Raw genomic sequence first — 18,770 nt, 5'->3', positions numbered from 1 at the left:
GGTGCCATGTCCTCAGGGACACGGCACAGGTACCACACTGTCTCTCTGTTAAGACGGAGACTTCTGTAACATATGCTGTCCGTCAGCTCATGAAATGACCAACGATGCCCGTACACCTGTGGCCGTCGCTGGCCTCCCCTTCTGGGCTCCTCATCGGCCTGATGGGTGGCCGGGTCTTCAGGGGTGCGGCGGCCCCCTGAAATTGGAGTCTCTAGTGAGCCAGTTGTGCTGGCAAACCTCACTCTGCACGCTCACCCTCGACCAAATCAGGAGCCCCTCGACCCCAGACCTCTGCCAGGAATATTAGGGAGGCCGGGCTCAGCTGCCCTCCACTCATCTACACACTTAACCGTTGGCCGCGAGAAGATCCCCAGTGTTGAAGTCCTGCTCTTTAGTGTTTGATTGTTGGCAGCTGCCTCTATGGTGCTGATGCTGCTAGAGTTCAGACACTCTGTTCAGGCTTCAAAGCTTGCTGCACATACAGTGCACTAATCATACTCTGACGTATGGCACATGTGTCCTTGAGGATACACTTGGGAGGTGAGGAGCATGAAGTGCTCTCACAACTAACAAGGCTAATCCCTTCTTTGAAACAGCCTTCAGCTGTGAAGCTAGAGGCTGCTCACAGTCAAAGGGAATGAAACTAACTTTCAGGAGAGAAGCTGCAGCAGGGCACTGCCCTGGATGAGTTTGGTAGGACAGACAGGCTCCAGCTGTGGTTGCCACTGTTTTTGCCCCTGTTTTGGGTCTCCATAATGTTCTGGGTCTCCACAATATTTAAAGATGGCTAGAATATCTCACTGATGCAAAGCCCCCCCCCCCCCCAACCCAGCCCAGGGCCAACACTTGACCTGGAACACTTCAGCCCCGACCAAGCCCAATCCCCTACAGGAACCTCAGTGCACTTGAGCTGCTAGCCACCCTCACTCCATGTAGCCATTGCGCCAGCTTCACGTTTTTGAAAAGAGCATGTCTTCCCGCTGGATAGTCGGGTAATTCCCGGGAAGCCGCTGCATTCAACTTCAATCTCGTTAATGAGATTCAAATGCATGCAAATTAGAGCTAATGATATTCTCGCCATCTTTGGGTGAGATCCGGAATTCGCCATCGGTCGCGGGCTGGGGTGAATCGCAAAATGGTCCGACCTGCCCAGGGGGCCCACCACACCACCCCTACCTCCGACCCAACCACCCCCCACCACCCCCCACTCTCCCCCCCACTCCCTCAGGTCCGACCCACCCCTGATATTCTCCAGTCTGAGACCCCCCCCCACCCGCAGTGATAAGCACTTACTTTTTAATCTATTTTTAAAAAAATATATTTATTAAAGTTTTTTAACACAATTTTTCTCCCTTACAAACAATAACCCCCCCCCCCCTCGTAACAAAAAAAAACAAGAAATCGCGCAGAGCAAGATATATACATGGCAAAATGATATATTTACACAGCTTTGTACACTGGCCCTCACCCGTACGTGCCAGTTTCCCCAACCCTTCATGTTATCTCTTGCTCATCCACCCGCCCAGGCAGTCCCCCCTTTTCCCCCCACCCCTCCCCCCACCTCCCAGGACATCCCCTCCACCCCCCCCCCCCACCCAAGGTTGCTGCTGCTGCTGACCGACCTTCCTCTAACGCTCCGCGAGATAGTCTAGGAACGGTTGCCACCGCCTGTAGAACCCCTGCGCAGACCCTCTCAAGACAAACTTAATCCTCTCCAACTTTATGAACCCAGCCATATCATTTATCCAGGCCTCCAGGCTGGGGGGCTTCGCCTCCTTCCACATTAGCAAGATCCTTCGCCCGGCTACTAGGGACGCAAAGGCCAGAATGCCGGCCTCTTTCGCCTCCTGCACTCCCAGTTCGTCCACTACTCCAAATATTGCTAGCCCCCAGCTTGGCTTGACCCGGACTTTCACCACCTGAGATATTGCTCCCGCCACTCCTCTCCATTTTTAATCTATTTTTAAACGCCTCCTTTACGGCTCTCTGCCAATGCAGCCGGGGGTGCGCTTCGCTGCTCCTTGCTCACCCAGCCTGAGCAAAGAAGGGTGGATGAAACAGGGCCTTCAGGATCCCAGAGTGGGCTAGTCTGGAGAGAATGGCAATCCGACGGAGATTGGCACTCTGAGGGAGTTACAGACCAATATGTGCTCAAGTGCTGGCTGGACTTGGACTCACAACCCAAGCTATTGCTGACACCAAGTGGACATAGAGAATATGACCACATACCAATTTTTTTCACTTCTAAAGTCCTGTCACCACATGAAAAAGAGAGTATGTGTGGAATCTTATGGAGATGATGGTGGTTGGGGGCCGGGGGTGGTCTGTGTCACTGGCTGGATAGCAGGGCAAATCTTCTTCAAGTAGGCCCACTGCATCTTGTGCTACTCAAGCACTTAACAAGCCAGTGGTGGGCTTTTGCCAGGGTCAAGGAAAGTCCTGTATGGACTTAAACATGGTTGTCAGGGGAAAGCGGCAGGGTGCCCACCCGGCACAAAACCCGCCACAGAGGAGGGCACAAGATACCAACCCATGAATGAAAGAAAGAGAGAGAGAAATAAAGGAAGAACAAAAAGCAAAGAAAATTGCAAAAGCGTAGAGGCGACAAAATAACAAAGTTGTGGAATAAAAGAGCAAAGGAATAGTGCCGGCAAGTGAGAAGAGTTTTTTTTTTGCAAGACAGGAATCCAATGGAAAATCAGGCTACCCTACATTATGGTGGCATCATTGAAACAAGTGCCAGATCTTCATTTGACGTGATGTTTCCATCTCGCAAAATCAAACTTAAAGGAAGTGGATATAGTTTTGCGAGAATCGACAGATGGCTGAGGTTACAGTAACTGAGCTTTCCGTGACTTAATGTTCCCTGATTCATCTCTTCCCTCCTACCTCCCTCAATCCAAATTCAACAAATTCCATGCTGACTCATTTAATGATGATCAACAATTCAGACTGTTTGAACATCCGCATTGTACTTATAATTAATAGATTTCCACCAGTTTCTGTGTTTCTATATTCCAGTGGAGTAAACGCCCCCATCTACCACCCACACTTGGGGCTGAAATGAGTCGACTGTGACATAAGGATAGAGGTTATAATTCAGCTTTTTGGGCTTCTTGTTTCCTGAGTGAAATATATTGTTGAGAACTGCTGTGAGGGGTTTAAATTAAAAGCAATGCTTGGGGGCTGCATTCCAGGCGACTGGCATCTCAATCACTAGATTCAATTCAGGGCAATCCGTGTTGGGGTCCATTGCGATCTTCCCACTGAAGATAATAATCCTTCAAGCTGCTTGACTTTGGTATGGAAACCTGTATTGGCTTCATATTGGTCACTGAAGTGCAGGTGGAGGTCACGGTGGATCAGTGGTTAGCACTGCTGCCTCACAGCGCTGAGGACCTGGGTTCAATCCCGTCCCTGGGTCACTGTCTGTGTGGAGTTTGCACATTCTCCCTATGTCTGCGTGGGTCTCATCCCCACAACCCAAAGATGTGCAGGGTAGGTGGATTGGTTAAAATGCCCCTTAATTGGAACCATTTTTTAAAAAGTATTCCCGTTGGCCTCTTGTTTCTAGAAATTAAATCTTTTTCTTAGTTTTTAGCTGGACCTGGACTACTGCGAGCATTCCTTCATCACATGGCTTCGGATCAGCTCCCACTTTTTCACTTCCACCCAGGAGAATTATCACCAGGATAAGCTCCTATTTTCCCATGGGAATACAAATTTGGAATTGCTTTTACAAGTTTTATTGAAGCCATCTACCGCGGTGGGATTCGAGCCAGGAACCTCAGAGTATTGCCAGCTCGGTGACCTAGGCCACTAGGCCACAGGAGGAAACCTGCCACAGGCCTAGATCAGCAAATCAGAGGAATGAGATTCCCATTGACTGAAGCAGCCTCCAAGAAACATAGATAAAGGACCACGGTTGATAATGTCGAAGAAGAGGTACCCCTCTTAGGTACAATCAAGCTTGGTCATTGTAATGTCAAACGTTTGTTAAGACTTGAGGAGTTTTTGGTTGTACATACATATCAATTAGATTGGACAAGAGGGGCTATACCACAATGTGAATCTGGGGCATATATGCTACAGGTTGGGGGGAGGAGGTCTGGCCTTGCTGAATTTAATGTTCTTCACTTGCACTTCCAATGTACACTTGGTCAGAAATGAGCAAAGGGTAAGAGAGGTCTGCACGTCTCTGGGCGAGCCAGAAGCTCTTAAAGGGCTGCTGTTCACCATTAAAGAAGATGCTCATTACTGGCATTTCTGTGACGTGTTGTAACTGGGATCAGAAATACTCAACAGATGCTGAATTTGTTTCCTATCCGTTCACCAGCCGAGAGAGTTTTTTCGGATAACTTAATTAGCTTCCGGTGTGCTGCACGTTCTGATTTAATTGTATTCTAAAAATGCAATAAACAGCTTAGGCCTCAGGACACCTCTGTGCCATGGTGGCACAGCCTCTTTAAAGCCTGCAATCTTCATTAGAGCACTTGAGGACTGCAAGGGATTGCGGCCAAAAATCGTTCCCTCAACATCAATGAATTTTATCCACTCGGTATCTCTCATCTTCAACCTCATCTTCAGAACCTTCTGCCAGAGCGATGTGCAACCCACAAGACATTATGATTGTGGGTGAGGGTTGTGTGTGTGTGGGGGGGGGGGGGGGTGGAGAAGGTGGTGTTGGAGGTGGGACTGAACACTTGCAAGCCCTTTTGGAAGAGGTATACTGCAGGAGACACTGACTGATTGACCCCTGGGTATGCCAGGCAGCAAGCCATTCAGGAAGATTGGCTGTGCCACCTGGGCATTGTTGGGCCTGAAACTTTACCAACTCCCTCACACCAAGGGCTACACAAAAGTGGCAGAAGGTGTTCAATAACTTGACCGAGGCAGATAGGATAAGGTCCAAAGTGCATTGTTCCCTTCTTCATTGTCCACTCTAAATGCTTCCTGGTTGGTGATGAGTGGATCTGGTGCAAAAGAATTGTTCAGTGCAGTGGTCATTTCTATAGCCACAGTGCCTATCCTGGCTGTGCAGCAAGGCTGCAGATATTCATTTAAGAGGCTGCACAAAAGCACAAAGGCAGCTCAGAGAATTGCACACTTGCGATGTACAGCTCCTCCGAGGAGTCGTTGGGAAACCTCTGCTGCCTGTCGGATCCCAGTCTGCTGGGCCACTCTATTAAGTAGTGCTGCCTTATTCTCCTACCAAATCCATACCACTGTTCCACCCTCTCTTTCTCCCATTGGGAAGACATAGAGAGATCAGCCTCTGGTGAATGCCACACCTTCTCCAGCATCAGAGCTGGGGGCAAAGTGTTGAAAAATGTAGGAGTCAGATGAGACAGTAGTAATTAAAAACCTTGACTTTCAATGAGCAAAGCTGGATATTTCCTGGAGGTCCTGGCATCAGAGAGGTGCGATTGCAGGAGCTTATCAAGTGTTAGGATAAATGTATCAACCTTTGTAGGCATAGTTGCTTGTCATCCATAGAAGATGCAGCTTCAATGTAGACCCCTAGGAAGATAGCATGCAAAGATAATTTATTCCTTTGCACAATATTCGTAATAAAATAGGATGGTATGTTTAATGTGGGACACACCTTAGACAATGCAGTTCAAAGTTCAGCGTGCATCGCTTACTGCCACTTGAAACACCATGCTCACTAATTTGATGTTGTTCGGGATGACTCCTCCTCCTCTTCCGGGTACCATCCTCTAGAGGGCATTGGCCGACATGGACTTCCATCAGATTGGTCCATGGTTATGTTTGGAAACTGCTGCTGTGGTCTGCCCTGGCCTTCTGCAGTATGGCTGACCAGAAAACTCTCCCACTGCCAACGGGCGTATTGGAAGGATTTGCAGGTCTGTTTGGCTAAGCTATTAATGCACTTTCCGTGGCCAACAAGCCCTGTAGTGAGACTCAAACTCAGAGGTAAAACACTACCATAAGACCCTTTTAGGATGACTATGTCTTTGTTACAATAGGGCGGGATACTCTGGTCTCACAGCTACCTGCTTCTCAGTGGCGGGAGGCAGCGTGCCATTCACTGGCGGTGGGATTCTCTACTCCTGCCACCGTTAATGGGATTTCCCGTTGAAGCGACCCCACACCGCTAGAAAACCTGCGGGAAGGGGTGCACTGCCGGCAGGACCAGAGAATACCGCCGGCGTCAACGGCCGGAGAATTTTGGCTTATCTTTCTAAATGTGTAAGAGTGATCAGGGGTGCTAAGGAATTAAAGCAGAAAAGAGCGCGAGAGTAGTCACCCCTGTTTCACAGACATCGATTGGTAGTGTGAAGTCTTTGGGCTATGCACCTGCACAAGACTGTGAAACTGGGATGAGGCATAAGGCAGATGTTCTCCACACTGGAGACTCTTTACAGTTACTCATCTGCAGACTGCTAGTCGGGCACATCGGTTGCTCAGCACAGGGGATGTGGGAGGAGAAGGGGGTTGATATGGTAATTTTCTTCCTGATTATCGAGACATTCTCTCCAGGTTCCTCGAAGGTTTGATGAAGTTCCAGTGAGCAGGCAGATCTTGGCAATTCCACTCTTGTCAAGAAAGATTCTTTGTATTGGTGCAACTTCTCATAATCCATCGTACCCAAAGGTTCAAGGACATCATCACTGAAAGAGGGCAGTACTATGCAAATTAGCCTTGCACGGCAACCTCCCCTTCTACTCAGGGATTCATAGTCATAGCCTATGGTCACAGACTAAGAGGAAGAGACTGTGCAGTGCCACAGGTCAATATGATGTCTAAATGATCTTCATGTCTGCCTTGACCCTGTCTGAAAATTGCATCACGGAACATTAGGAATGTTGCAGTTCGGTAAAAAAGTTCAAAGGTCTTAGTCTGCACCATCTGCCTTGTAGAAGCTACTGACTCTTCTTCCTAACCCGATGCAAATGTGGCTATGGTTTCAAGGAGTGTCTATGCTGCCTGATGCGCCAGGGGTCAGGACTGTGCCCATGTGGTTTTACAGCAGTTGCTCAACATGCAATAGACATGCCTCTGTTTCTGGCAAACTAATTGGCCATGAGGGTAGGGGGATGTTTTCAATTCTTCATGGTCTTGTGTTGGAGCTGTTCATTGGATCCTAGGTGCCAATGGCCCAGTGCAAGTCTGACCAAATCTCAACTCCCGAGAGCAGCCCTGAAACTGAATTTGCCTGCTGGAACTGACTGGTTAATCCCACACGACAACATACTTACTTAAGTAAAAAGTCAAGGCTTTCTTGGATGAGCTCTCCCTAGTTTGACAGATTCCATAGGAGCTAACCGTTGTTACATTTACGTTGTACTTCCCTGCCTCTCGGAGTTCAAACTCAAACATGTAGGTGTTATTTTGTACTGTGAAGACTTCAGCAGAGTTCCCTGTAGGAGAAGCAGAAATATTAACATGTATTTCAATGTGCAAAGTGCTGAATCTTCTGAAACCATTCACAGTGCATTTTTGGCATAGTCCTCTGCAGGGAATAAATGAATGTGATGTGTTCATTCCAGTTCTATCCTGCTCAAGTTGTACAATCTCTAATGAGTGGGGGCGATCTTCAGTATCCTAGAGTAAGGCTTCTATATTCACAATGGTCGTGGAGGAGGAAATACACTCAACAATGCCATAAAATAAATAATTATAGTTGCGACATTTTCTATTTCTCAGGCTGGGTGCCTGATATTTACGATTCTAATTTATTGAAAACTTGAAAGTGACTTTTCTGTATGTGTATTTTATTAAATCTCTGTTTTTTCCTGTATGCTTTTAAGAAAATACAATCCAATTGTGGCCTTGGTACTAAATACATATTTTGGTTCTGTCTTCACAAAGGAGGACAAAAATAATGTACCAGAGATGTTGGGGAACTTAGGGTTTAATGAGAGGGAGAAACTGAAGGAAATCAGTATTAGTAGGGAAATGGTGCCGGGGAAATTGATGGGATTGAAGGCCGATAAATCCCAAGGACTGATAATTTACATCCTAGAGTACTTAAGGAAGAGGCCCTAGAAACAATGGATGCATTGGTGGTCATCTTCGAAGATTCTACAGACTCTGGAACAGCTCCTACAGATTGGAGGGTAGCTAATGTAACTCCACTATTTAAAAAGAGATAGAGAGACAACAGGGAAATATAGACCAGTCAGCCTGACAGCGGTAGTGGGGAAAATACTAGAGTCCATTATAAAAGATTGAATAGCAGAGCACTTGGAAAATAGGATCGGACAAAGTCAGCTTAGATTCACAAAAAAGGAATCATGCTTGACAAATCAACTGGAATTCTTTAAGGATGTAACTGGTAGAGTTCATGAGAAAGAGCCAATGGATGTGGTTTATTTGGACTTTCAGAAAGCTCTCGACAAGCTCCCACATAAGAGATTAGTGGTTAAAACGAAAGTGCATGGGCTTAGAGGTAGTGTATTCAGATGGATAGCAAACTGGTTTGCAGCCAGCAAACAAAGAGTAGGAATAAATGTTTTTTTTCCAAGTGGCAGGTAGTGACTAGTGGGGTATTGCAGGGATCGGTGCTAGGACCCCAGCTATTCACAATGTATATTGGTCAGCATGGTGGCGCAGTAGCTAGCACTGCTGCCGAACAGCGCCAAGGCCCCAGGTTCGATTTGGCCCCGGGTCACTGTCCGTATGGAGTTTGCACATTCTCCCGTGTTTCTGTGGGTTTCACCCCCACAACCCAAAGATGTGCAGGTTAGGTGGATTGGTCACGCTCAATTGCCCCTTAATTGGAAAAAATGAATTGGGTACGCTAAATTAAAAAAAAAAAATCACAGTGTATATTAATGATTTAGCTGAGGGAATTAAATGTAATATCGCTAAATTTACAGACGACACAAAGTTGGGTGGGAGGGTAAGCTGTGAGAAGGATGCTATAGTGTGATTTGGACAAGTTGAATGAGTGGGAAAATAAATGGCAGAAGCAGTGTGATGTGAATAAATATGAGATTAAGCACTTTGGTAGCAATAAACACGAAAGCAGATTATTATCTGAATGGTTAAATATTGAGAGAGGGGAATGTGCAATGAGATCTGGATGGGATGGCCTTGTACATCAGGTGCTGAAAGTAAGCATGCAGGAAGGCAAATGGATGTTAGCCTTCATAGTGAGAGGATTCAAGTATAGGAATAGGGATGTCTTGTTGCAATTATACAGGGCCTTGGTGAGACGACACCTTGGAGTATTGTGTGCAGTTTTGCTCTCCTTACCTGATGAAGGATATTCTTACTATGGAGGGAATACAGATAAAGTTTACCAGATTGATTCCTGGGATGGCGGTGTGGTGATATACATTACTGGAAATACACCAGGGGTTAAGTAAATATACTACGACTAAGTAAACACTAGAGGGAGCACCAGAGACATCATGACATGCAGACATACAGCTAATGAACACATAGAATAGGACACGACCAATGGGCAGTCAAGACACCCAGAGGTGACTCTACCAGAAGGGGGCATTATACAACCCATATATAAGGACAGGGCACACATGCTCTGTCTCTTTCCACAGGCGACACTTAGAGAATAGGATAAGCGCAGATCAGAAGCATCACACCCACCACGTGGCTTAGAGCAGACTGGTTAGTTAGACTGAGTTACTATAGCAAGATTAGCAGGAGAGTCGAACTCATAGGGAACTGTGCTAATGGTTCAATAAATCACATTGAACTTACTTCAAAGTCTGGAGTATCTTTTGGTCAAAGCTGCATCGAGTTGCAGCCTGTGTTGTCCCAGAGTACATAACACAACAGGCGGGACTGACGTATGAGGAGAGTTTGAGTCGGTTAGGATTATATTCACTGGAGTTCAGAAGAATGAGTGGGGATCCCATAAAAACCTATAAAATTCTAACAGGACTTGACAGGGAAGAGACAGGAAGAATGTATCCGGTATCAGGGGAGTCTAGAACCAGAGGTCACAGTTTGAGGTTACAGGGTAGACCATTTAGGACTGATGAGGAGTAAGTTCTTCACCCAGAGAACAGTGAGCCTGTGGAATTCTCTACCACAGATAGCAGTTGAGGACAAAACATGTATGTTTTCAAGGAGTTTGATGCAACTAAAGGAATCAAAGGATATGGGGGAGAAAGCGGCTACAGGCTTCTGAGTTGGATGATTAGCGATGATGATAATTGATGGCGGAGCAGGTGCGAAGGGCCGAATAGCCTACTCCTGCTCCTATTTTCTATGTTTAGCACCTCGGTCCTAAAGGGTTAATTCCACTACTCGGGGAAGAAACCATGGTTAGGGAGTGTGGGACAGAGACAAAGGCTATGTTGCTCTCGGCCCATCTGATGAATCAATCTGCCGTAAAGAAAATTAGGAATTTGCATTTGTATTGTGCTTTTCGGGGCATCCGGAAGCATTTTGCAGCCAATCAAGTACTTTTGAAGGTGCAGTCACGGCCATAACGTAGGAAATGCAGCTACCGATTTGTGCACCATGACAATGACCGCTTCACTTGACATTTTAGTTACCTTGAGTGAGGAATGAATGTGGATCAGAATACTGGGGAGAGAGAATTCACTTGCTGCTCTCTGAAACAGTGCAATGCGATCTTTTACACCAGTCTTAAAGGGGCAGAAAAAGTCATGTTTAATGCCTCATCTGAAAGATAGCATGTTCCAACAGCACTGTACTCATTCGGTATTGTACAGGTGAATCAGCCTGGGTTATGTGCTGGAGTGCAACTTAAACCCATCACTTTCTGATCTGAAGGTGAGTGCGCTGCCCAGTGGACCATGGGGGACATGATGATGAACAAGATAATAACCCAGAATATGTGGTATTTGACAGTGGGGTTATCGATAGCTTACCTTCCCTTTGGATGTAAATGTTGAAGCCATCGTAAGCTGTATATGGCTTTGGGGGGAACCACTCGAGCAGGAGCCAAACAATCTCTGGATTGACAACAGAGCGTGCAGGCTCCGTGGTTGTGTACATAATATTTTGAGGATCATCTTTAGTGACATTCATGACATCTAAGTAATCATATCCACTTGCTGAAATCTCTTTGCTGTCTGGTTGGAACTCCAGTGCCCAGTTGGCGATCATTCTCTTCCCACCTTCATTGGTCAACTCATAATCACCCCAGCCAACTGACTGGTTTGCTGTGAGCTCATTGGCCTCCGTATCAATCGTGTTACTTCCCTTGTCCACAGTTTTATTAGGGTTTAGAAGAAACTGCTCACGACCAGCATGAAGTTCACCGACTGATTTACTTCTTCTATACACAATCTTCATCGACACGTTGCTGGGAGGGTAGGGAACTGTGAAAGGAAAATAAAAGGATTTTCTTATTGATGAAATAGTAAATCAAGTCAGGGTGAATTTTTTTTAATTCTGAGCTTTAAAATGTATGTTTTTTTAAATTCTAAGCTTTAGAAAGAATGTTGTGTCCTATACTAAAATATTGAATTATGCTGCCCAGCCACAAAAGAGCTTTGAAATCCCGCTGAAAAAGCATATCATCGTAGAATTCCTACAGTGCAGAAGGAGATCATTCAGCCCATCGAGTCTGCACCCACCCGCTGAAAGAGTACCCCACTTAGGGGCAACCCCCCCACCCTATTCCCACAACCCCAGCGAACCTGCAACCGCACCTAACCTGTACATCTTTGGACTGTGGGAGGAAGCCGGAGAACCCACAGGAAGCCCACACAGACAGGGGCCTGCCCATCTACTCTATCCATGCCCCTCATAATCTTGTAGACCTCTATCAGGTCACCCCCAACCTCTGTTGTTCTAATGAAAACAGTCGGAGTCTATTCAGCCTCTCCGCATAGCTACTACGCTCCAGACCAGACAGCGCCCTGGTAAACCTCCTCTGCACCATCTCCAAAGCCTCCACATCCTTCTGGTAGTGTGGCGACCAGAACTGTGTGCAATATTCCAAGTGCAGCCTTACCAAGGTTCTAAAGAACTGGAGCATGCCTTACCAGTTTTATACTTGATGCCCGTCCAATGAAGGTAAGCATTCCGTATGCTTTCCTGACTACCTTGTCCACTTGTGTTGCCACTTTCAACGATCTGTGGACCTGCACGGCCAGCTCTCTATGACTTTCTATATTCCTAAGAGTTTTGCCATTTATGATACACTTCCCTCTATGTTACACTTACCAAAATGCACTACCTCACATTTGTCTGGATTAAACTCCATTTGCCATTTCTATGCCCAATCTCCAACCTATCTATGTCCTGCTGTAGAAGATGGACCATGCAAATAGCTCCTTAGAGCTATATTACATCTCATTGACTGGGAGGACTCCTGACTCACTATCCAGCTAGGATGCTCCAACCTGCCCAGAGAGTCCCACTGCCGTGAATTGGTGCAAGTATTGAGCAACGTGGACCTGGCGGCTTGTAGTCCGAGGGGTGGGTGACAATGTGGTAAGTACCCTCCCAACAATTGTCACCAGGGTGCCGAGGGGGCCCTTCATAGAGGTGGGAGTCAGAGGGGATGCGCTGTGCTAAAGGGGCTCAGGTCTGGGGTCCTTCCTGGTATGGGGTCGTTTGGCTGCTCTCCCCATCTGCAGCCTTCAAACCTTTAAGCAGTCAGCCAGTTTGTTAAAATTAAAGCTTACTCATAATAAGATTAAGATGTTCTCACCTGTAACCCTGAACCTTTTTAAACGTCTGTCAGTATGCCAGGTACAAAGGTCTATGAGGTGAGGGTAAAAGTAATCGCTCTAAAGTGGTGGAAACCTTTGAAGCGGATTTCACACATTCAATTTCATTGCCCTTTTGAAATATAGGAGTCTGTGGGCGGGATTCTCCGATGGCGAGTAAGAGTGTCCGCGCAGTCGTGAACGCCGTTGCGTTTCACCATGACACGAACGGGCCGCCGGCAGCACCAATTCAGGCCAGAGCGGCGCCGTCATCACGCGACGCCCGGATGACGCGGCGCCGCGTCATTTTATGCGCGCGATCCGCACACAGGCCCCAACACAGAGAGATGGCTGTGCCCCACCGTGCCACCCCCAGGTTCCGGGACAATGACCTAGAGACACTGCTGGACACAGTGGAAGAGCGGAGGGCGATCCTGTGCCCAAGACGTGGCTACCTGCACCCGGCCAGCACAGCCATGCACAACTGGCGTGATGTGGGCATTGCCGTTAGCACTGCGGGGCACACCCCACGGTCTGGAGAGCAGTGCCGCAAGAAGCTCCACGACCTCACGAGGGCAGCCAGGGTAAGTACCCCGAGAGTTCCCCAGGGCCACACACCCCCACTCCCCCCCTCCACCCCACTACGTGTCGCACGACCCCCCCCCCCCCGCCCACGCAGGAGGGGGGGGGGCCACGACGTTCCACCCGACCCACATGGGCACCACCTTGCGAGCCGCTGTGGCGTGGTGCCAAGTGCCCCTCCCCCCCAGCCATAATGTTGCCAACATCTGCACGTTTTGTTGCTGACCGCCTAACTCTGATGCTTTCCACCCCCCCTGCAGGCTAAGACAGCCCACAACCATCGTGAGCATGCAGGAACCGGAGGGTGATCACCTGTTCTGCACGCCCTCACCGTCCATGAGCAGAGGGCTCTGGACCTCGCTGGGGGAGCCGCCACCCGGGAGGTAGCACCTTGCCAGATCGGAGCATAGCACAAAGTGAGACTTCCCGGCCTGGCTACACTCCCTCAGCCCCTCACCTCCCCCCTCCCCCCCTCACACTGCACCCCCTCACACTATCCCCTCCACCTCCTAACCCCCCCCTCACATTCCACCCCCTCACACTGCCCCCTCCACCCCCTCACACCCGACTCCGCATGTCTAACGATACATGTTTATTGTGTATTCCAGAGCCAGTCGGCGATCGTCCCGGAATGTCTCAGACAAGCCACCGCCGTCCAGGTCCACGTCCATCCACCCACAGGGACGCACGCCGGGGAGGGGAAGGGAGACGGACAGGAGGGCCCTCGTCTGAAGCCGGGGCACAGGAAACGGACGCACAGAGGGCCGACACAAACGACAGTGACGAATAGAGGACAGACAGTCAGGACACTGACGGCCATCAAACGGACAAAGAGAGGACGGAGACTCTGGACAGTGACACACAGAGGACGGGGACTCTGGACAGTGACACACACAGGATGGGGACTCTGGACAATGACGCACAGAGGACAGGGGCTCTGGACAGTGACACACAGAGGACGGAGAGCCAGGACAGTGACACACAGAGGACGGGGACTCTGGACAGTGACGCACAGAGGACGGGGACTCTGGACAGTGACGCACAGAGGACGGGGACTCTGGACAGTGACGCACAGAGGACGGAGAGCCAGGACAGTGACACACAGAGGACAGGGACTCTGGACAGTGACACACAGAGGACGGAGAGCCAGGGCAGTGACGCACAGAGGACGGGGACACTAGACAGTGACGCACAGAGGACGGGGACTCTGGACAGTGACGCACAGAGGACGGGGACTCTGGACAGTGACGCACAGAGGACGGCCAAACAGATGTTGGACAGACCGGACATGGCCCCTCACAGGGCCGGAGACAACCTCCATCGGTCCAAGGCTCGACCCAGGAGACCCCAGACCTGGGGTCCGATGAGGACACGGACATTGCGTCACTGCTTTCACCCACACCCTCCACCATCGCAGATACCCTCACATCGGATTGCACATTAGTGATGAGGCTTCTGGGACACTGACTGGTGCGCACCACACAGCCGACGGTACAGCACGTGGAGGTAGGAGCAGCCGAGGGGCTGGACGGTCGGAGGGCAGCTCAGTCCCTGCACCCAGCTGCCACCCAGACGGTTCCCATGTTCCTGGACTTACCAGACCCAGCCACAGACCTGATGCGTTTGGAAACCCAGGGAGTGGACAACGGGATGACGGCCGCCTTCCAGCATCTGCAGACGCAGTTGGAGGAGTCCATCCGCTTCCAGGAGCAGGGAGTGGTGCCGGTCATGGCTGCCAGCCAGGCCGACACAGCACGGGTGGCGTCCGCGGTGGAGGCAATGGGGGCAATGGTTTTGGCCATGGGTCAGGTTCTGCAAGGCATGGGACTTCATGTTCACATGTCATCCGTGGCCCAGGACAGGGCTACCCTCTCACAGGCAGCCATGTCCCAGAGCATGCTGGGCATTGCCGCCGCTCCCCAGGGCCTGGCCGAGTCTCAGCAGGCCATGGCCCAGTCTCAGCAGGCCATGGCCCAGTCTCAGCAATCCATGGCCCAGTCTCAGCAGGCCAAGGCCCAGTCTCAGCAAGCCATGGCCCAGTCTCAGCAATCCATGGCCCAGTCTCAGCAGGCCATGGCCCAGTCTCAGCAGGCCATGACCCAGTCTCAGCAGGCCATGGCCCAGTCTCAGCAGGCCAAGGCCCAGTCTCAGCAATCCATGGCCCAGTCTCAGCAATCCACGCCCAGTCTCAGCAATCCATGGCCCAGTCTCAGCAGGCCATGGCCCAGTCTCAGCAGGCCATGGCCCAGTCTCAGCAGGCCATGACCCAGTCTCAGCAGGCCATGGCCCAGTCTCAGCAGGCCAAGGCCCAGTCTCAGCAATCCATGGCCCAGTCTCAGCAGGCCATGGCCCAGTCTCAGCAGGCCATGGCCCAGTCTCAGCAATCCATGGCCCAGTCTCAGCAGGTCATGGCCCAGTCTCAGCATTCCATGGCCCTGTCTCAGCAGGTCATCGCTGAGAACATCGGCGGCCTTGCGCATGAGCTGGGTGGCATCACGCAAGCCCAGAGGGAGGTGGCACAGTCCCTGACAGGGACGGGGCACTCCCTGAGCTCCATCGCTGCGAACGTTCAGACCCTGGTCGATGCCACAGCAGGTCTCCAGGACTGGCAGCGCCAGGTGTCAGTGGTGCCATGGGCTTGTCTCCGCTCGCACCACCGTCCCATATTGAGGCCCAAGGGCCACTGGGCTGCCCGAGGGAGGAGGAGGGTCTAGGGTCCGTCCTGGTGACTCCTGCAAGGGAGGTCCCGGAACACTCGGACTCCCCCAGTTCCTTCCCTGGTGCATCTGGTGGGCAGCGAGCAGGACAGGGTGGCGCCACGCCATCCAGCATGCCCGCCGAGCAGCCCGGCCCATCCAAGCCGGGCCGACCCAGGAACCGTGCGCCGATGGGGAGCCACGTCGTAGGGCAGGAATCTCAGCAGTCCGCCTCCACTCCTGCTGTACCGTCTGGGGAAACACCAAGGCTTAGTGGTAGGGCCCGTAAGGCAAAGAAATTCGACACGTAGTAAGTTAGCACGGGTGCAGGGCACAGCTTAGTTATAGGGGCTAGGGCACTTGTATGTGAATGTGACGATTAAAGTCACTGTTACACCAAACCTAGATGCCTCTGTGCTATGTCCGGTGCCTGAGGGGTCGTGAAAGGGACCGAGTGGCGCTGGGGTCGAAGGTCGGTACAACGGTGAGGCCGGGTGTGTGTTCTCCCCCCCCCCCCCCGTCGTCCTCGGAACACCAACGCTAGCTACCCAACATGGCAATGTGATGGAGTGTCCGTGAGGCATACAGGGACCACCCAGGTGGAGGGTCTAGCTGTGGCCATGAGTCAGACATTGGGCGAAATTCTCCCCCAACGGCGGGATGCCCGCCGACTGGCGCCAAAGCCGGCGCAAATCAGACGGGCATCGCGCCGGCAAAAAGGTGCGGAAGTCTCCGCATCTTTGGCGGCCTAGCCCCAACATTGAGGGGCTAGGCCGACGCCGGAGGGATTTCCGCCCCGCCAGCTGGCGGAAATGGCGTTTGTTGCCCCGCCAGCTGGCGCGGAAATGCGGCGCATGCACGGGAGCGTCAGCGGCCGCTGTCAGTTTCCCAGCGCATGCGCGGGAGCGTCAGCGGCCGCTGTCAGTTTCCCGCGCATGCGCAGTGGGGAGAGTCACTTCCGCCTCCGCCATGGTGGAGGCCGTGGCGGAGGCGGAAGGGAAAGAGTGCCCCCACGGCACAGGCCCGCCCGCGGATCGGTGGGCCCCGATCGCGGGCCAGGCCACCGTGGGGGCACCCCCCGGGTCAGATCGCCCCGCGCCCCCCCCCAGGACCCCGGAGCCCGCCCACGCCGCCTGGTCCCGCCGGTAAATACCAGGTTTGATTTACGCCGGCGGGACAGGCAATTCCTGGGCGGGACTTCGGCCCATCCGGGCCGGAGAATCCAGCGGGGGGTCCCGCCAACCGGCGCGGCCGGATTCCCGCCCCCGCCCAATCTCCGGGAGCGGAGACTTCGGCGGGGGCGGGGGCGGGATTCACGGCGGCCAACGGCCATTCTCCGACCCGGCGGGGGGTCGGAGAATGACGCCCATTGTCTAACGATCCGGAGCTCACAGCTCATCGCAGAGCGGGTTGTCATCATTCAACATGGCACTGATCACACCCGCTTACACAGGCAATTGTGTGAGACCATCCCGTTGTGCCGCAGGTGTAAGTTGCTGTGAAAGTGGTGGTGTGGGAGCTAGGGTTGTCGGATGGTGCGGGAGCTCGGGTGGTGCGTTTGGGCGGAACGGTGGTGCAAGTGCCTTACTCAGCGATGCCCTCCCCCTAGTTGGTGAAACGTGCGGCGATCAACGTCTCGTGTGCCCGCTTGCCAAGCCAGTGGCGTTGTGCAGCCTCCCAGCCATATCCAGCCCCCATGTCGCTACTGTGCAGCCCCCCCCCCCATCCTCCTCCTACTCCTCCTCCTCCTCATGTACAGATGTGTCGCCCTCATTGGGCTCCTCCTGTGCCTCCTCCTCCAGGACGTCGCCCCTCTGCTGGGCTATGTTGTGCAGGACGCAGCAGACAACAACTATTTGGCCGACCCTCTCTGAATGGTACTGGAGGGCCCCTCCAGAGCGGTCCAGGCACCTGATGCACATCTTCAAGAGGCCAAAGCACCTCTCGACAACACCCCTGGTTGCTGCATGGGCCTCATTGCAGCGGGTTTCCGCGTTGGTCTGTGTCCTCCGTATAGGCGTCATCAGCCACGACTGCAACGGGTAACCCCTGTCGCCCAGCAACCAGCCCCTCAGCCGAGTGGGGTGTCCCTCGAACATGGCAGGGATGAAAGATTGCGCCAGTATAAAGGCATCATGCACACTGCCGGAGTACTGCGCGCGCACATGATCTTCATGGCAGACCACCTGAATGTTCATGGAGTAGGTCCCCTTTCTGTTTATGAACACATCCCTGTTCTCCGATGGTGGACGCATGGCGACGTGCACCCCATCAATCACCCCCTGGACCATTGGTATCCTGGCCACGGAGGCGAATCCCACTGCCCGGGCATCCTGGTGTGCACGGTCCTTTGGAATCTGGATGTACCGGTCGGCGATGGCATACAGGGCGTCGGTGACTGCTCGGATGCACCGGTGCACCGATGCCTGGGAGATACCGGACATGTCCCCGCCCGGCGCCTGGAATGACCCCGTCGTGAGGAAGTTGAGGGCAACCGTCACCTTGACGGCCACGGGGATAGCATGTTCTCCCCCCGTTCCACGTGGTGCCAGGTGTGCTATGAGGTGGCATATATGTGCGACGGTCTCCCTACTCATCCGGAGTCTCCTCCTGCATGCCCTGTCTGGCAGGTCCTCGAAGGACATGTGGTGACGGTACGCTCGAGGTCTCATGGGGCGCCTCTGGCACCTTGTCACTACCACCTGCTCCTCCTCCTCCCCCTGCGCCCCATCAAGATCAGTATCCTCATCCTGTGCATCCCCCTCGTTGTTGTGGTCATCGTGCCCCCTCTGACTCCTCCTGCGCCTGTCGGGCGGACGGGCCTGCAGCCTGAGTGGGTGGCAAGGGGCCCTCTGTAGCCAGTCCC

The 18,770-nt window shown here is 52.0% G+C and overlaps 1 protein-coding gene across 3 annotated transcripts in view; it reads right to left on the bottom strand.

The window, feature by feature from the left end:
* ptpro (protein tyrosine phosphatase receptor type O) overlaps positions 1-18,770 on the bottom strand; it is a 273,680-nt gene that overhangs the window by 126,814 nt on the left and 128,096 nt on the right. For all 3 annotated transcript variants that reach the window (XM_072471710.1, XM_072471711.1, XM_072471712.1), the window contains 2 exons: positions 10,836-11,288; positions 7,224-7,385 (listed from right to left, as the gene is read on the bottom strand). In XM_072471710.1, the coding sequence (XP_072327811.1) occupies positions 7,224-7,385; positions 10,836-11,288 (615 nt within the window). The remainder of the gene's footprint in view (positions 1-7,223; positions 7,386-10,835; positions 11,289-18,770) is intronic.

The sequence above is a fragment of the Scyliorhinus torazame genome, chromosome 13, assembly GCF_047496885.1.
Source record: "Scyliorhinus torazame isolate Kashiwa2021f chromosome 13, sScyTor2.1, whole genome shotgun sequence".
NCBI lineage: Eukaryota > Metazoa > Chordata > Chondrichthyes > Carcharhiniformes > Scyliorhinidae > Scyliorhinus > Scyliorhinus torazame.
Note: the sequence above shows the minus strand (reverse complement) of the source record. Positions and strands in the feature narration are given on the sequence as shown.